A 19,592-nucleotide genomic window follows, 5' to 3' on the forward strand; every position below is an offset into this window, starting at 1 on the left:
CTACGGCCTGCCCTGCTGCGCTCAGCCGTTGAGCGCTCGCCCCCAGCATCAAAGGAGGGATCACTGTCCTTGTTCAGAGCCACATGCATGCACAGTGTGCAAAATGTAATTTTCCCTTACATCCTGCATGGCAATTGGGAATGGAAGTGAAGGCGACAGATATTCGAAAGCTTCTCTGCTTTAACTTTTATTTGGAACAGGCAGCAAAGAGGATTTGACAATGGGGCAATGGGGACAAAGAAAGCAATACGCACCTAACAGAGGATACAAGATTTCACCACTGTATCCAAATCACACAAAATAGGTTAAGGCTGGAGATCCATTTTTAAAACTATACTACACTGATATAGAATGCCATTGCATAGCTTTTCCTCATTATTGAAAGAAAAAAAAAATCCCAGAAGGGTTGCCACCCACAAAAAAACCCTTTAAAATGTAGATATCCAACACTAATGAATCTGGATATCTTACTATGCCCCAGCAACCCACTAAAGGTTGAGACTTCTTAGTGCAGGATGGCAGAGTTTCACATTGTCAACACCAACACTTACTGAAGAGAGCCAAAAGCTGAGACCAGCAAAGTTCCTCTTCTGCGCTAAAGCTCTGTTGCTCGACCTCTGTGCCAAAACTCCGCAAGTGGTGCAGCTGAAACAGGTTTATGACTGTGATGTGAACCAACTGCTGTGCATTAAAGGCCTTCTGGAAGAGCATATTCTGAAAGGTAAACAGAAGCAGCTGAATCGGATTAATAAAGAGATGTGAATGTCGGCAATTTCATGATGAACATAATTTTCCGCAAACCCCCACAGAGCATCTTTGTAATAACTATTCAGTTTAATTCTCTGGGCACATTCGTAGCAGTGGGGGTACTAAGGGCATGATACAGATGTGTGCCACGATCTTCAGTTGTAAACATTCAAACACCCATGGTGCACCTTTGCAATAATTACACAGTTTTATGCTTTGTGAATATGGGTAGCAGTCGGGGAGCTTGGGACATATCCCATATGTGTGCCATACACTCCCAAATGCTTGGAGAAAAGGTAGGGACACACCAAATAATCACATAGTAAAGCATCTGCTTCGTGTCAAAGCATGTGAAAAATGAAAGGGAGTCAGAGCTTCACTCGATACATTATTACAGACCCTGCCATTTGTATGTTAAATACCAGACTGACACTGGTATTTTAAACTGCATGTCTACATCTAGCAGAATGAGTCAACATAACATTGACTGACAGACTGTTGGCTGTACAGAATTGTAGATCCTTTAGCAGTTACAATAAACATATGCATTTTAACTGTGTATTCAGCTGCAAAATATGCTCTTCCCAAACTGAGAGCCAGCAAGGGACACTGCAGCTGTCTCACAATGGCTCTATACGGAAAGATGAGCAAATTAGTGGTTACAAGATCGCTCAGCTTTTGGTATAGAGCCAGCGTGCGACAGTGCTCATGGTGTCCTCCCTGCAGGCAGTCATCGCTCCCTGAAAGGACAGACAGGGAAGGGGGTGGGGGCACAACTTGCTCTGGAGAGGCAGCTGTCAATCAGGTACCGGCGTCAATCCCCACAATGTTCTGGAGAGTCCTTCCCGGCTGCAGCATGACTCTGCGCCGTCAGCAGATAGTGGGCAGTAGCTTGCTCTATGCAAATAGACTGCAAGCTAATCACTCATGTATGCTAACCTGTGCGTATATACTGACATAATCATGTGCCTACCTTGCAGTGATATAAGCAGTCTACAAACGTTTACAGTTATTATAAGCAAGCTTTAAAAGGCATAGATCTGACCAATGCTGTCTGTACAACATTGGTTCACTAGCCTATAGAGATTTGCGTGCATTTCTAGAACATTCTGAACCTCAAAACATTTCACTCCAATAAATTACAACTGGGGCTTTTAAACATTCCAGGAAAATAGAAATTAAATTTCTCTCTGTGTGTAAATCTTATGATGTGTGGCTGCGTGACCTACCGGATCTAGAGGAGGATTGGAAAAAATTGTTTTGAAATTCTTACTTCTGTGTGTTAGAGAACAACAAATCCAAAACCTACATTATTCATCAGGACTATCTTGCCCCCCAAGGCTAAGTCTTCGGAGCCCTCTTCCTCATGCCCTAAATGCCACTTGTTACACACTTCTTTCTTTCATATGATCTGGACTTGGCCAGTGGTTAACAATTATCGAGTACAGATTTCACAATTTGTGCATGACCACATGGGTTGTCCTGTCTCCTGTTCCGGAGACATTATTATGTATTTCGCAAGACTTACACTTGTCTCCTGTGAAGCGCACACTCCTCCACAAATTGCTACTTCAAACTTGTAAAGTGATGATTGTTCTTCGTTGGTTGTCTGCTACCTGTCCCCATCTGTCTCAGTGGGAGAAGAACCTGAACTATTTACTACCTTACAAACAACTGGTCTATGCATACAGAGGTTGTCCAGTCCGATACAAAGTGTGGGGTCCCTGGCTCTCTAAAAACGTATGACACATCTAGGAGTATAGATGTACTGTAGTTCACAAAGATCCTCATCCACTGGTTCCATTGGGATCGCAAATTGACAGCGGGCAATTGGGTTATGCCTAGTTTTTTAAAAACCTTTTTTCTCTGCTAGCTGACTTTTCTGTTCTTTCTTTTGGGGATTTTTTTTTTACACTGTTTGGCTTATTGAGGTGTACTTTGTTGCAAATGTTACTATGCTGTAAATCCCCATACAGAAGAGATCCATGCTGACTGTCTGTTTTCTTGCTTTGTAGATGTATGGTTCTTCTGTTTAATGTCATAACGATCACTCGTGTCCTACGTCCACTATTTTGTAACAAGTATTGTATCTGCTCAATAGACATTGATTTTTTTTTTGGGAAAAAAAAAAAGAAATTCTGTTGATTTGCACTGATCTAGGTGCTATGATTGGACGCTTCTTTAAAAAGCTTCACCAGAACATTTTAAATGGAAGGAAATGACAGGGCCCAGCTACCCACTGTATGTTGCTATACAAGCAACCTTAAACAACAGCATACGTTTACATTTACAAATGCTATGTACGTGATCAAACATGCCTTCAGTCTAATTAAAACAGATAGAGACTCTTTCTGGCGCAATCACTGAAAACATGCCAGGTTTTAGCATGCATGCTAAGTCTAGGCATTCATCAAAGCCATGTGTTGCTGTGGAAACATGGGTGCTTGATTGCTTCCAGTGACCACCTAGTCTTACTTGCTACTCACCTTGAACTGCTCTTCCAGCTGCTCTCGCAAAGGGCTCACTTTGTCCAGATTTTTTGTTAGATATACATGCCCATGGAACTTGATGAAAGCCTTAATAAAATCGGAGACAGCCCAGCGTTTCTTCACCTCTTCACGACTAGAAAACAACCAAAGAATCAAAATTCAGCAAAGTGAAAGCAAACAGTAAGACTTAGTGACATTAAACCCTCAGATTTTTTAACATAAAACAATACTGTAATGTGTGCCTTACTGTAATCCATGGTTGTTTCCCTTCTCTTTGCTGCTCTTCCTTTTAAATCTGTATCTCTTCTCATGCTGGGCAGAACTTCTGTTTTGCAGCAGACTGCCTTGTCTCTGAAATGGATACATGGTGTCTGTGTGTAGGTTCACAACCTGAGCCAGCACTACAGGAAGAGGCACTCAGCTGCAAAGTGAAGTTCTCCCCTAGCATGAGAAGACATGAGGATTTAAAAGGATGAGCAGCAAAGAGAAGGGAAACAACCATGGATTACAGTAAGGCACACATTACAGTATTGGTTTATGTTAATAAATCTGAAGGTTTAATGTCACTTTAAGGGTAACCATAGATCATTTAATTGTACCTCTCCAAAGCTTTGGAAAGTGCCTTCTGCAGGTTGGTGGATGCCGCTGGGAAAGGAAATTTAACAGCAATGCTGCGGCAGTAGTAAAAAATAGTGGTCAGATGATCCCCCTTTGAGGAGGCAAGAATGGCCAGCTGATTATACGGTTGACCTGTAAGAGAAAAAAAGAAAAGAAATCAAGTTACAACAGAAATGTTTGTCTAAAAAGAAAAAGTTGAAAACCATATAAGGTAGATATTTTCACTCACACAATTAAATGGAAAACCCCTACAGGAGAAATCCAGAACAAAAACAGCGTGCAAAACATTTACTGGCTGACCCTGACCGAGATGCAAAGACTGGGAGGATAGGGTGCTGGGAATGAAGGCAGAAAGCTTCAGGAGTAGAACATTTTTTTAAAAATCACCAAGTGGCTAAAAATTACGCGTCACATGACTTGTTATTGTATTAAAGCCTGTGCGTCTATACTGTGATCTGGATGGACACTATGCCTAACTACTGATAAACCACTCAAGGACTCTGCAGTCATACTTATTTCAGGTTTCATATATTATTTAAATAAGTCTAAACATGGCTGAAGTTACCAGGTTACTGGACAGGAGTAATACGTGCACCGTGGCAATTGTACAGCCTCATTTTAAGCCTGCATTTGAGTGCAGCATCTTAAAACCCATAAAACATGCAGACAGGTGGTGCCCTATTTGACAAGCTCTGTCAAGTTTAGGACTGCACAATTATACATTTGACAAGTGGTATAAAAAAACCAAAAAAAAAAAAACCCCAGTTCAGTTACAAAAGCTCTTTTGAAACAATTGAAAGGGCCGAAATCAAATAATGGTTCTCCACTCACCATTGGAAGGAACAAGTTGAGCAGCATGTCTATAATAGGATTCAGCCTGGCTTGTCTGGTTCCTATAGCGAGCTGGAAATAAAAAATATTAATAATAAAAAAAAAGTTAAAAATAGCCAAAATTTGATACAATATATAAAACTGGCTAGCACCAAATTTGGCTGCCCTGCCAAAGCACTGGGTAGCCGGATCTTTAAGACGACGCTAAAGGCAGACAAACTAAAACACATTTAAAGGGTAATTCCACTTTCCCATGTGATTTTGGGAAAATTAAATTACCCTCTCCAATCCAGTGTTAATTTCGTTTGACTAAAATGTTTCATTATAGTTTTAGTCATCTGCGTGTTTTCACTGATGAGAACTAAATAAAAACTAAGTTAATAGGACTGAAACTATGACGAAAATATATTGCAATTTTCTCTACTGGAGCGTTAGTCGACAAAACTAAACTAAAACTGAAATAATTCAGATGACTAAATGCGACAAACTAAAATGCATATTTTAGTCATCTGAATTCTTTTAGTTTTAGTTTTGTCAACTAACTCTCCAGTAGAGAAAAGTGCAATGCATTTTAGTCAGTCTTAATTTAGCTCTCATCAGTGAAAATATGCAATGACAAAACTATGATAAAACATTTGAGTCGACTAAATTAACATTGCTTCAATCTTGACCCCCACCCCACTCAGATTGGAGGGGGTAATTCCATGTTTCCAAATTCACCTAGGAAAGTGGAATTACCCTTTAACCCAGTTATGTATCTTTTACAAAATAATAAAATAAAGGTCCATCTGCAACTGTAGTTCCTGCACAGCAGCATCCAAACTGGGAGAAGGAAGGCAAGCACTCTCAGGACTCCATTGCTTTGCTTAGCATACCTATGGAGATGCTTCTAGGAAGGGAGTACAGAGGCTTGACCTCATAAATGTGCTGCGTCTCCATTACTGTCCATTCACAGGTTGGTCTTGGACCAAGCTGTAAAGCTTAACTGCAGTGTAGTCTGTAGAGAAGACCAGACTCTACACATACATGCATTTTAAACTGTGTATTTAGTCATTTGATTTTAACAGATTTGGCTATAAAAAAGATTTACACCCAAACCTAACGGCATGGGAGACAACAGAAGCTGTCATCAACTAACTGATGTAATAAATGTTTAATTAGATCTACAATGCACATATGCAAAACCGGATCACTGCAGAGCCTATTTTGATCCTGGCTTCATAACTAAACCAGTAACCCATCTGAAACAAGCATGCAGCCAGTAAAGTCTGTTGGGTCTTATGTATGGCATGCTTGGTCCAGGTCACTGATGCGCTATTTAGTGAAGCCAAGATCAAGATGTCTGCCCCTGAGCCGTCACCTTTAAAACAAGCCAGCAACAGCAGCTGCTGTAACTCCCATATATCTACTCTTATGGATTCAAAAGAGAACATGAGAGCATAGAAATGGGAGCTGGCACTGATTTGTTTTCCTTTTAGGTGTAGGCACCAGGGCTGCCACCCTGATTCTGCCTTTACAATTGTATGCACGTTTCGTGTTCATTACGCACTAGAACAGGCATGTTAAACTGGGGTTTTCACAGCTGCCTGCGGTCCTTCCAGACTCTGATCTGGTTTAAGGATTTTAAATGATCAAGGTCCCAGCTGTTCACTAGTTGACAGAAGCTTTGATTCCTGATATAAGTATGCAACTGAATACTTCAAGAAAAAGGACCCTTTTCTGAGAAAAGTTGTCAGTTGCAATTTTTACAAAAATGTTAATTGCAAAGATGCTTTTATCTTCTGGAATGAAGTATGTGTCTTTTAGTAAACATTAGTAGATTTATTTCCTCGTAGTCGGCCCAAGTATATCATTTGAGTTTGACATGCCTGCACTAGTGAGGGCTAGAACAGAACAGCTCTGAAACCAGTACCTTTAAGCCCAGAATTGGGCTCCAGGCAAGGAAGGTAACTGAATATAAATATTAAAATGTTGCATAAATATTACTTGTAGAAATTATGAAAAAGATGGATCTGAATGGTAATTAGAAATTTTTAAAAAATCCCCATTCGTGGCCAATTAACCGACAGTCTTACCAATGTCTCCAAGGTGTACCAGGCAGTGCTGGCAAATATAGGCGCAAGAACTGGACTGAGGCTTCACCACCGTCCCACAGTGCATCTGCTTATTGCTGATGATCCCCAGCTGGGAGGACTTGACACGGCATGGCAAATCCACATTAAACACAGTGCATAACTCCTGCAAAAGCTTTAGGAGAAGAGTATGTGTAAGATATCAATACCAAGTACACGGGTCAAAGGGTCATCTACATGCAGCATTTAAAGCTTACCTGTGTATAAAATCCACTAGCTGCCTCTAGGAAAAGTGAAAGATTGGCCTGCACCTCGCTACGGTTTGGGTTCGCCCGGTTTTTGGCCTGCCCTTGAAGTGTTGTGATCTGATTTTTGAAGGCATGATTCCAACTGTGGGCAGAATATAGAGTTGTGGATTTGTAATGAAAAAAAAAAAAGGGAGATACAAATGATACTCTGTAGGGTATTTCATAGCACAAAAAATATTAATAAGGTATACAAAAGTAACACTAAACATCTTAGCAAATCAGAACACATTAGCAGCTTAGGACATAATTAAAACGCTTTCATAGAAATAAAAAAATAAATAAATCAAAAAGGGTACAAAACACTTAGGAGCAGCTTTTTATACAACAGAAGGCAGAGGTTGGAATAATCCACCATGTTCCCTTTTCCTTATTTTGTACAGCACTGACATTGTAGTCAGATGCCAAGACTACAAACTGTAGCTAAAAGTTATAGGCTTCCATGCATTTTAGGGCTGCAAATATCGATTATTTTTCTAAATCGATTGGTTGGCCGATTATTTTTTTGATTGGATAAAAAAGATTAAATAAATACCATCCTTAATTTAAAAGAAAAAAATATATACAAATGCAGCGTTAGACAAAGTTTACTTCAGAATAAAACTGCATGCACAAATTTTTGCAATCGCACTGCACTGGAACGCACAGAATTGTGGTAACATGCATTCCAGTGCGGGCGATCACACTGTGGGTGGGAGGCGCATTTGGTGTGCCATTGAAATGAATGGCACTACAACGCACCTCCTGCAGCAGAATTTGTCAGGCTGAAACCGAAAATGACTCTCACCTTTTATAATTTTTATTTAATAAATTGTATTGTAATTAGTGATAGGCTCGATGTTCGAGCCGCACGTGAGTTTGACTAGAACATCGCTAGTTTGTGTGTTTGCCGAAAAATTCAAGCCTAAAATGCAGGGCGTTTGGGGGCGGACACTCTCCCGGCCCATAGAAGCGATCTGGCGGCAACTGATCCACCAGAATCGCTTCCATTGTAAAGCCGGCAGCCGTCTCTACAGAGTTCCGGCGGCTTTCTGTTTAAACGGGCCCACTGCCACCAACATAAGCCTGACGTCGGTGACAGCAATATAGTGTTAAAGTGCATGCCAACTGTGCCTACAGCCTACAGAATTGGCAGGTTAACACTGTGCCAGACTTGTTATGCAAGGCAGAAAAAAAAAAAAAATCTATATAAAAAAAAAAAGTTAGTCATAACACTAGAGTTACCCTTTAACATTTGCTGTGAAAGTTACTCAGCCATTATACCTTTAACACAGAATAAGTAGACGCTGCATGTAGTACCATGGTCTGAACGCAGGAGACAGATTCTCCGTTAGATAAGTAGTCCTGATAAGCTTCGGAAACAATCTCTGCTTTGGCCATTCCCTTTCTGTGTCTTAGAATTCTTATGTTCCCAGTCTCTGTCCCTTTATGTGTCTAAGGATTAGCCACCAAAAGGAATTAACTTGGTCACTATTAAGGAACAGGAAGGATGGGAAAAAGTGTTGACTTCCCAACTGAAATCAATATACAGTATACATAATAGACTGCCCTGACTTTAAGACCCTGGGGGTGACCTGGAATAAAGAAGCAGAAGGTGTCAAGCCAATAAAAGTGAACAAAGCACAACCTTCGGTAAGTAGGTACGTAACTTTAGGTACTTTTTGATAAGTACGTTTTTGATACAGTGGATTGTAGTAAAAACACATCAAGTGTCCTTTTTGAGGAAATGCATTTCCCAACACAGTGAAGCCAGGACAAGAAATGATAGGAAACATTCTAAATCCCATCAAACAGATGTCCAATCATTTGCTCTGTCTGACACTTGTCAGTTAACTTGTTAAAGTTAAAAGGCACAATGAGGTCTGTATAACCATGAGTGGGGAGAAGGCAGGTTATTTATAGAATGTCATTAGCAGACCAGGAAATCCAGCTCATCTTGGCAAATTAGACTTGCAAAGTATAACCAACAAAATGCAGCTGGCAAGAGTATATATTTTATGACTGATTATAACATGGGACATTTTTAGGAAATGTACTTTACAAAGTTTAGGACGTGATGTCGATTACAATTTTGTTCAAACAAGGTCAGCTGCAAAATAAAACCTATATTGAATTTCAAGTTTATAAACCACTAGCACAATCAAAAGTAAGAATGTATTGGTGCCTGTCTGTATTCCCCGACCCATACCAAGCCTCAAAACTTGAAGTGTTCAATTATAAAATATTGACCTAAGGAAATGTACATTTAAAACCTAATGAGTGGGTTTAATGAATGGCGGGGAAGAGCAACATTTATACTAATTGGGTACTAATTCTAGTTTACTCTTAAGCAGTTCAAAACTTTTATTTGTCCAAATAGCTACCAATCCTTAAAGGAGAACTATGAGGTGAGTGCTTTTCACTCACCTCATAATTCTAGCCGACCTGTGACAATGAGACTGTCACAGGTCGGCTCAGTAGATCGGGAGGTGAGCGAACACATACCGGTGTTCGCTCACCTCTCGATCCTGTCACGGCTCTCTACCGTGACAGGGGAGGGGCTGGATTCCCTCCTCCGATCCGTCATCGCTGATTGGCGGAACGGACGGTGGAGGGGGCTGGTACAGCTGGCTCTTTAAATAGGCAGAGCCAGCTGTCAGTCACGCAGCTGGGCGGATCCCGGCACAATTGTCGGGATCCGCTTCAGCTGCGGCGTCTCAGTATACCGCAAGCTGTAGCTCGCGGTATACTGAGCCTAGGGTGATGGGAGGACGCTAGTTTGTGCCCTCCCGTTACCCTAAGGAGAACTATGGGGAAAAAAGACTTAACCCCATAGTTCTCGTTTAAGCTCTGGACACTCTATTCCCCCCTCAGTCTGGATAGTAGGCCACTCAGAAGAATCCAGCCTCGCAGTTTAATATCCTTGTTCTTCAACAACTGTGAAGCATATTTTATATTAAACATGATGATATACCAACAGGGAAATCTAACAAGAGAATAAAAAGATAAAAACATTGTAGCATGGCCAAAGTCCATACACATTAGTCTAAAGATAAAAACAGTGTTAGGTGGGTTAAAAACCATACACCAATACTATGAATCCTTTGTTTCAATCAATGATACCTAGGAACAAGAGAACTCCTTTGGGTTGTAATCTGCCACAGAAAATGCAACCAATGTAGCTGTAATTACCGATTTGCTTAATTTAAAAAAACTGCAGTTAGAAAAGGCATCTTCTCCATTTCCTCCAACAATAAAATGACAGCCCATTAGTCTAAGTGTATGTTCCAAACAGCCAGAGTCTGGGAGAAGTGTACTATGATGCTGCATAGATGGACAATGCAAGGTCTTCTAATCAATTCTATTACAACTAATGTTTAATGAATGCAATAACAAACCGAAAGCCAACCCACCCCCCAGGAAAAGGCACATGTTGGCAGCCCAGTCATTCCTCAACATCAGTAAGTTGTTTTTTTGGACTATCTAAAAATTATAAAAAAACTGGATGAAGGGAGCAGACAACTCATACAACTCTTTGCTGACAATCAAATATAAAAAAGGTATGCGCCATCAATTGTCGTTACGTTGATACTGTTATGAGAGATTTTAGGGCAAAAATACACAGGCATTTGTGATTTGATTTTGCTATCTCTATGTAACCATTTATATGGATGTTGAACGTAGGGTTTGGATTTTTTAAAAATTTTTTAAGAACAGTGTACAATCAAACTGACCTCAACCTGGTCTGAAAATGATCTTCAAATACCACTGTACACTAAACCTAAGGCCAAGTTCAAAATGAAGCTTGTGCACTACGCCAAAGCTGAATGGGTCAGTAGACATTTGTTGGGTACAGCTTCACACAGTTAACCCAAACACTGCATGCAATTTGGGCCAAGCTAAGCCACTCACTTCCGTGGCTATCCCCTAGTGAGGCAGAGGGAATAGCATCATGGACCAGACAGGTTAAAAAACAAACAAAAACAAAAGAACACCACAATCTCCTACATTACCTATGAGAGTGTAGCTTTAGACAGTTGGTCCATGCAACGGTTTTACTGTGTAAGTGAGGCCCATTGTTTCTGGACTTTGGTCAAATATTAATGGTCAGCCTCTTATTTAAAATCAATCTGTCTTTGCCTAGTGCAGGCAGTCACCTGCGTTAGCTTTTCAATTAATCCCTGCGGGGCTCCTCTTTTATCCAAGGCACTAACTGTACATGGGGCTTTCACTAAAATCCAAGTCAAGATTAAGTCCTGTGCCCTGCCATTCAACCATCAAATGTCAGATCATCAACTGGAAGCTCTGTAAGGGGGCAGAGGCCAATTTCCACTTGGTTAAAAGTCGAGGACCAAGTGGCTCCAGAGGGATTAAATTGAAGACTAGTACAGGAACTCACAGGTACCATAAAGCCTCATTCACACTAAAAACATGTTTTAGTGCTTTTTCTGCCTGAAAAAATGCTAAAAAACATGCGAACATGACTATTGAAATAAATGAGGTTGTAAGTGTTTTTGTCACTTGTAGCAAAACACTCATCACTTGATAAAAGTACATAACCTTCTCTTTGGCAGATTCTTGGCCCTATAGACTTCAATGGAAATACTCAAAAATTTGAATTTGCTGCATTTTCACAAATTTGTATGCGCATTTTACACACGTTTCTTCATTCACATCAATGTGTCATGATCCGCTCGCAAAAGCGCACGACTATACACTATATGCGTGTAAAAGTGTGCACAAAACACACTACACAAAACAAGCTGAATGCACACATATTCCATGTCGCTCAGGTGTGCATGAGGGCTAAAGGCGCAGAATTGTTACTTTATAGGTTTACTTTACGACATTATTCTATGTTGCTGAGAGACAATTAGGTTTACACCTGTATATTTAGCAGTAAATAAGAGCATTAGAAGATTTTCAGAAAAGCTATTTGAAATGAAAGTGGTACAGGGAGGGGAAAGATATTCAGGAACACAGCTGGCTTCCTGTCACATAGAGAGAAAAAAAAAAAGTTACCAGCTGTCATGGTGCTGCCTCCTTTCCATACAATGGCAACCAGCACAGAGTAATAGGTTGTACAACAAAGCAATATAAATGACAGATATTTGACATTTCTGTACGGTTGTATGTGGGCTTTTACAAACATAGCTGTACATTTTATCAGCTATTTTACAAAGTGTGCAGAATGTCATTCAGTGATGCTCAAATAGCATCTCGCCTGACACCCGCGACATACTGTTCCAGTCGCCGGGCAGGTGTTTTTTTTTCTTTTTTTACATTTTGCCCTGCTGTGGGCAAGCAGAAGGGTTAGTTTTTTTTTATTTTCCTTAACCCTGGCCTTCTCCCAGGAGCACGTTGCCTGCGTGTGTGAGGCTCTGTAGCACGAGGCTCTGCAGCAAGTCGGGGACCTGGACAGGCTGGCCCGGTTCCTGTGGTCGGGAGAACCCTGGGGCCATGTACAAGTACTGGCTGTAGAGGAAGTTGTCTTTGGCTCCCACTGACACCGATGATTGCTCATACCTTGCACCTTCCTCCTCGTCTCCGGTAAGTCCCGGAGTGCAGCTGTGTGTATCCAGGACTGACATGTTTAATAGAAAGGGACTTCTGACACTTGTAGTGCCATCAGACACAGGACACCAGGACTCTCATAATGATTATAGGCACTACAAGTGTCAGCAGTCCTGTCTAGGACTGCTATCACATTATTTTTTTTTATATCCTTCCCTTTCCAGAGGTTTTCTTCCTCGCTCTCCCCCCCCCACCAACCACCCTTGTTCATTCTTTAAATAATAAAGTAGTTTTAGTATGTATTAAATACATTTTTTAGTGTGTGTGTTTCTGTTATAAACCATCAGCCGGCTGTATTTGTAAGTTATGTGTAATAAAATTGTGACTAAACCTTTAAGTAAATAGGAGGTGGTAAAATGATTAAGACCAATTAAGGGTGAAACATGTTGGAGAAAGGCTGCTGGGTGGAGTGTCTAATAGTTTTGGTGCCTGAAAAATAAAGTGGAATTTTAACTTTAAGTGTGTGGCTTCACCATAAACTACTGTGCCATAATAAGCATCTCTCGCCAACCCACCATCCCAAAATTAAAAAATATTTTTCTGTTAAAGACCTGCTGCTGCATTTAGTACTGCTTGATCCAATAAACAGCCTTCTGAATGGAAAATCTGGAAATACCAGATTATTGTGGCTTCAAATAAGGAAGTCTTTAGCAAGCTACACTGGCATGCAAGTGGAGGTTTTCCCACTTACCTGTTGAAAGCATAGTACACCAATTTAATGTGGTCATGCTGGAAAAATTTTACCAATTTTCTTTAAAAATATAGCACTACAGAAGTACAGAGCCCCCAAATCACGAGAAAGTACTTACAGGTCCTGTTCCACCTTCTTGTCCAGTGCATACTCGAGGTCTGTCACCAGCATCTTCTGATACAAGTCCTGCAGAGCTTGACGGGACGTCCACGCCTCTGCTGTACCAGGCTTGGACTCTGGCCAAAGAAAATCACAATGAGATGGGGAAGAGACGTACTTCCATTATAAAATGACTGTCCAGCAGTGAAGGGAATTTCCAAGATTCAACCTTAAACTATATGCAAGACTTTTTTTTCCATTCTCTTCAAACAGATTTTATATCTTAGTCACTTAGTCACAAAAAAAAACAAAAAAAAAAAACCCCAAACATTTCCTCTCTTTGTTGAAGGGAGTGAAGGAGCTCTAAAATAGTTTTGAATAATGCATAACCAAATAGCAGAGTTTTTGATCTGCAATAGTGATGAGATTTAAAATAATTGTGTCCAAAGTCACGTTTGTTATCATTAAAGCTTAATTACACTGAGCAAAAAAGGAAAAAACAAACAAAGCACTCAGTTCAGGAAATCAGATGCGTAAGATTGTAAAGAGAGAAATAATTAAAAGGCAAAAGGAAAATCCCAAATAACAAAATTAATAAAAAATGTTTTTAAATTTTACAAACCTGTTTAATCACAATTTGAATAAGTTAGAGAACTTTTGTATCAGTGCCTCCCTGCCCAACCTTCTAATTAAACCTACCAACTATTATACACAGTAATAAATCTACCAAATGCTCCAGACTGCCCATGGTAGATGAGAAAATACAGGAGTTATGTACTCATCATAAAATCTTGTTTTGGAGTCTACTGAAGGACAAAGGAAATCTTCAACTTTTGCGTTCTACAGCCCACTACCGACACTGGCAAACAAAAACTGTAAGCCAGCCCCAGCATAGCCTCTCCCACTATTAGCAGCCCTGTTTGCAGCAAAGCAGTACAGATAATCATAAACACATAAGAGTGGGACCGTTGTCCCTCAATGGACTTCAATAAAAAGATTTTACAGCAAGTACAAAACTTTCATTTACTTTCTCACCCATTAAGGGAAACCTTAAAAGGAGAACATTGAGGTGAGTGCTTTTCACTCACATCATAGTTCTAGCCGACCTGTGACAATGAGACTGTCACAGGTCGGCTCAGTAGATCGGGAAGTGAGCGAACACATACCGGTGTTCGCTCACTTCTCGATCCTGTCACGGCTCTCTGTATACCGCAAGCTGTAGCTCGCGGTATACTGCGGCGTTTCAGTATACCGCGAGCTGTAGCTCGCGGTATACTGAGCTAGGGTGACGGGAGGATGCTAGTTTGTGTCCTCCCGTTACCCTAAGGAGAACTATGGGGAAAAGCCCTAACCCCATAGTTCTCCTTTAATCTTGGGAATGGGCAAAAAGTGGTCCAACTGAGGCCCGGGCAATACAGCAAACTTGCTCGCGAAGTTGGAATAAGATGAGGTTGCACTGTCCACCTGGTGAAACTAAGAGAATGAGTAAAAAGACCACCAGGTGGCAGCCTTGAAAATCTAAAAAAAAACAAAAAACAGTTGCCTCATGCTAATGCACAATAAGCACTCACAGACTTAGTAGACAAGAAAAAGCAGAACACGATCCTTGAAACCATAACCTTCTATAATGGTCTGCATCTGGGCCACCTAGGAGTAGCCTAACAGGAAGCCGGTGTACACTCATGAGGTCCATCCAGGAAAAGAGGGAATCGGTCTCCCTGAAATAATCAGTGATTGAGAGACAGAGGGGTGGAAGAACTATGTCCTGGTTGAGGTGAAAGGCAGAAACCATATTGGGCAAGGCAATTCAATGCCATCTTGTCCCTATATGTTAAAATCAGAAAGTTACTTGTAGGATAGGTTCACCTGTTCAGATACTCACCATTCAGGGGTTATGGCTACAAAAAAACACCACCTTGTAAATGAGAGTAGAGAGGAATGGCTAATAGCAGTTTTTGAAGCACAGAGAGAACCATATTCAGATCTTGCAGACTCCTACACTGGAATAGCAAGCACCTTGTTAAGGTGGGACACTGCTGGATCCACATTGTGCACCAAATGGATACAAGGCTAATAAGCTTGTAGGGGCAACAAACAGCTCATTGGGGTGCTTCCAAAAGCCTGAGAAATAGTTGGAAAAATGGGTGAAAAGCCTTTTAAACAACCCATGAATAGAAACAGCAGCAGCAGGAAGATGCTACCTTGATGCTGAATGTCTAGAAAGAGAGCTCAGCGCAAGCATGCTTACACTGCACACAGTGGATGACATCAGTGCGCAGTTGCCCTTTCTGCTTCAAAACCCTTGGGAATAGAGGACTAAAAGGCGCCCAGTGATCAAAGTTATTGAGGTAGTACCAACATGTTTTGTTTGCCAGTGTCCAATCCTCCTGTATCCTGTAGACAGCAACATAACCTAAAGAGTAAGGTAGTCCTGTGTCCCTCAATGGACAAGAAAGAAAAGTGCAAAAAACGCTACACTGCTTAAAACCAGCGTGGGGCACTGCAGCTGTCCCATGCTGGCTCCAACACTGAGAACGGAACAATCATGTAACCGCTGGTCAGCACTCAGTTCCCCCTCCACTTTCTGTTCCTCCCACATGCTGAGAGGCAGAGGCAGCGGTCAGTTAGGCAGCTGGGTGGATCCCGACAATATGGTCAGGATTACGGATGTTTAGATACCAAGTACCGTGCTTGGTACAAGTACAGATACTTTTCCAGCTCCAAGACTAGACTAGAGAAAAAAAGTCAAAAGTTAGTAGGCAGTTGTCATTTTTAAGGCGCATACGGAGCTCCTGGGATTTGTTCATCCCTGTTTTAATGTATATATATATTTTTTTTATAAATGTATATAAGGGATGCACCGATACCATTTTTTTCAAGTACCAGTACTGATACTTGTCCAAGTACTCACAGATACAAGTACTGATACATTTTTGTTTATTGTCATGTGACAATTTTTCTAAAACAATACAGACTGATGATTTCAGGACAGTGGTGGAGCGCCAGAGCTAGATCCCAGCTGCAACCCTGCTAGTTCTCGTGGAAATGCCAAGTATCAGCACTGGTATCTGAACATCCCTATTCAGGATCCTTCTCGGCTGCAGTGTGGATAGTAGGTGTGGATTTACATACAGAACAAGTACCTGGTTCTGTCTTCATATCAGACACACACACACAAACACACTACAAGTGCAAACATAAAAGGTGTGATCAGGATAACACAGCACTATTAGATTGAAAGTCTAAATAGGTGGCCTCTGCTAAAATACAACAAAGGGGTGTACCCCTAATGTGACTCAATCAGCCGTTTGACATTCTGCTATTCAGGTCTATTCACAGCAAGAGTAAGTCAACCTGGTGATTAGGTGGGAGGTATCTCTTGCTCATCTCGTGCAAATAGCAAATATTAAATAAATAATATACATTTGTTTAATATTTATATTGAAAAACACTTACATTTTATTTTCAGCCCTGAATAGAATTTTGCCAGGCAAAAAAACACAATACTTTTTTCTAAACACACAAGATACACGTTTTCTATTCATTTGTAGAACAGAAGGCATGAGATGACAACATCCACCACTATTTAGCATCCTAATTTACTGATCGTTTTTTCAATCTATAGCTGATCTCCTTGTCTGCACCAAAAGTAGGTGATGCACATATTTTAGCAGTACCACCAAATGAAACGCTAAACCAACATAAGAGGGCCGTGTTAACCATAATGTCTGCTTACCTGTCATATCTGCTTTCAGGACTTCGGCCTGCCTGTAATGAAAAAGAACAGAACAGCAGGTTAAGGCTAGACAGACAGAATAGTCCAATATGTAAGCAAATACAATTATAACAATCAGTTGGCAAGAATAACAATTTGTTAGTAAATTGTTGGATCGCCTGTATATTGACATCCCAAAATGATGGAAAGATTTCCCCTCAATTTTTGTTTTGTCTGACCCATGTCTCCTAGACAGGAAGTAAAGGGAGATCTCTCCAATATGGACATATTTTCATATGAAGCTCCCATTTTTTTCCACCAGCTATTATGCTGTGCCCATTTGGAGAAAACTCCCCTCTTCTGGTTGATGCCTGTGAAACAAAGGGAAAAACCTCCCCAATGGGAAGACAGCAATACAGTGGAAGTTCTCACCCTTTCCAATTGTATGATAAAAATTTTTTTAAAAACTACAGGTTTTGGTTGAAATTGGGGTTTAGAGGACCCTGGAATTTTGGCCCACGTGCCATCTGCAAATTAAATCCAATTTCTGCTCAAATAAAGCAGATGTACTCTCCTGATCCTCTGATCCAGCTGTAGAATGTCCCTTGGCATCCTCACGCCTCAGGCAGGTCAATGGACCTGCATAAGACGCAATCACGGCAGTGGTCCTTGGAACGCGAAAGCCTGTGGAGAAGATGTGGGGACTGGTCTAGCAGCTCAGTGGGACCAAGGAGCAGGTGATTATATCTGCTTTATTTGAGCCCCCTAGACAAAACAAGCACTTAACCCGTGCAGTGCCAGGGGTATCCCCAATGCAAAAAGTTCTTTAAATTCTGAGTTTTTCTTTAAAATAACCACATGATATATTAGCGAGTGCTCCCATTTTGCTCCAGACATGACATCCTGCAAAAACAAGCTGTTCACTAATGCCACTTTAACACCAAAAGGATGGAGTAAGCAGGGTCAGGCAATATACATGCTCCCAATGACAAGTTCATCATAATGAGTGTCAAACATACACACAAAAATAAATAAATAAAAATAGAGTGGTTTTTTAATTTATTTACAGATAGCAGAAAGATCTTCCAATGTACACGAGCAAATGGTTTAATAGTATGGCTACATTCAGCAAACCATCATCCACAATATTGTACACAAATGTTCACAAGCAGCATTTCAGTATACACAATGCAGAAAACAATATTAGATTTATAAAAACACACACATAAGCATACGTATATGTTGGTGAACATCTATAAACATGATTATAGTTATATTAATGCTATCCAAAACATGTAATCTAAGATGATAAAGTTTCAAACAACCTTTCACCTAAAATGAACGGTTCGATTTCATCAGGACAGATTGTGCCTTTAATGATGAAAACTTATCGTTAATGCAAACAAGTTTCATGACTATTTTGAGTCAATAGCAAATCCAAAAGTCACTGAGCCATATGTACCATGGACATAAATTCAAGATAGGATTCATACATCTTTAGCCTTATTAAATAATCGCAAAGTGGGAAAAATAAAAATAAATCTAACGGCCAAAAATCTAAAAACGACCAATCAAATCCATTTTGCACTCGGCTTCCGCAACGCGAATTCTGATTTTGTATATTCTAACAAATGAGCTTACAAATGTATTTAAAAACATACAGGGTGTCAGTATGCTTTATTGAAGGTCAACTAAACGGAAAAGTCTGGCTCGATATGACCACCCGAGACTTCAGGAGAAAGAAATTCTATTATCCATCATTTCAATAAATGAGGTCATAATAAGGAAGACTGTACCACAACAAGTGTATGAACTTCATTGACATGCCATGGTGCCAAGCGGTTGAGGAAATGGGAGTTGTTTCTCCCGGCATCAACAAAACTCATCTGTCAGTTTAATTGCTACCTCCCATCTACATGCGCCTTGTGAGAGACACCGAGTCAGATCTGTGGTGTGTGTGCATGACAGACAGAGCTATTTAGTGAGGAAGGGAGGAGGGAGACAGGATGCACAGGGCAGACAGTAGAAATGAAAACTTTAACCCCAGAGACTTGTACCACTGAAAGCCAAGATTAATGGCAGCCCGAATCCTTAATATGGCAATCCACAAAATCACTTTACAAAGAACTAATACAATTAAAGATTACATTAAACAGGAAAAAAAAATTGTAGATTAAAAAAATAATGGCGGCCAAAGCTGTAGGCCAACATGGATCAATTATTGTAACACTAAACCCAGTTAAATCTTAAAAATGCATTTGAATGCAATGCATTTAACAAAATTTATCTTAATTTGCATAACAATCGGCTATAAATCCCTCATATAATTTCTGAATTGGTGCTGACCAGGGCCGGCCTTTGGGGTGTGCAAGCTGGCCAGGTGGCCGACACAGCCCGTTATGACACAAGCTGAAGGCAGGGCTGGATTCCCCACAAGGCCACTGGGTCGGCAGGGAGTAGAGGGGCGGCACA

The 19,592-nt window shown here is 40.6% G+C and overlaps 1 protein-coding gene across 6 annotated transcripts in view; it reads right to left on the reverse strand.

Moving 5' to 3' along the window:
• The window catches only part of SMG7 (SMG7, nonsense mediated mRNA decay factor), a 58,608-nt gene that overhangs the window by 25,516 nt on the left and 13,500 nt on the right, over nt 1-19,592 (reverse strand). For all 6 annotated transcript variants that reach the window (XM_018575245.1, XM_018575251.1, XM_018575238.1 and 3 more), the window contains exons 2-9: nt 17,142-17,173; nt 13,425-13,542; nt 7,015-7,147; nt 6,761-6,932; nt 4,686-4,757; nt 3,836-3,986; nt 3,234-3,369; nt 552-714 (exon numbers count right to left, since the gene is read on the reverse strand). In XM_018575245.1, coding sequence (XP_018430747.1) covers nt 552-714; nt 3,234-3,369; nt 3,836-3,986; nt 4,686-4,757; nt 6,761-6,932; nt 7,015-7,147; nt 13,425-13,542; nt 17,142-17,173 — 977 coding nt within the window. The remainder of the gene's footprint in view (nt 1-551; nt 715-3,233; nt 3,370-3,835; nt 3,987-4,685; nt 4,758-6,760; nt 6,933-7,014; nt 7,148-13,424; nt 13,543-17,141; nt 17,174-19,592) is intronic.

This window comes from Nanorana parkeri, unplaced genomic scaffold (genome assembly GCF_000935625.1).
Source record: "Nanorana parkeri isolate BGI_ZX_2015 unplaced genomic scaffold, ASM93562v1 scaffold52, whole genome shotgun sequence".
Lineage (NCBI taxonomy): Eukaryota > Metazoa > Chordata > Amphibia > Anura > Dicroglossidae > Nanorana > Nanorana parkeri.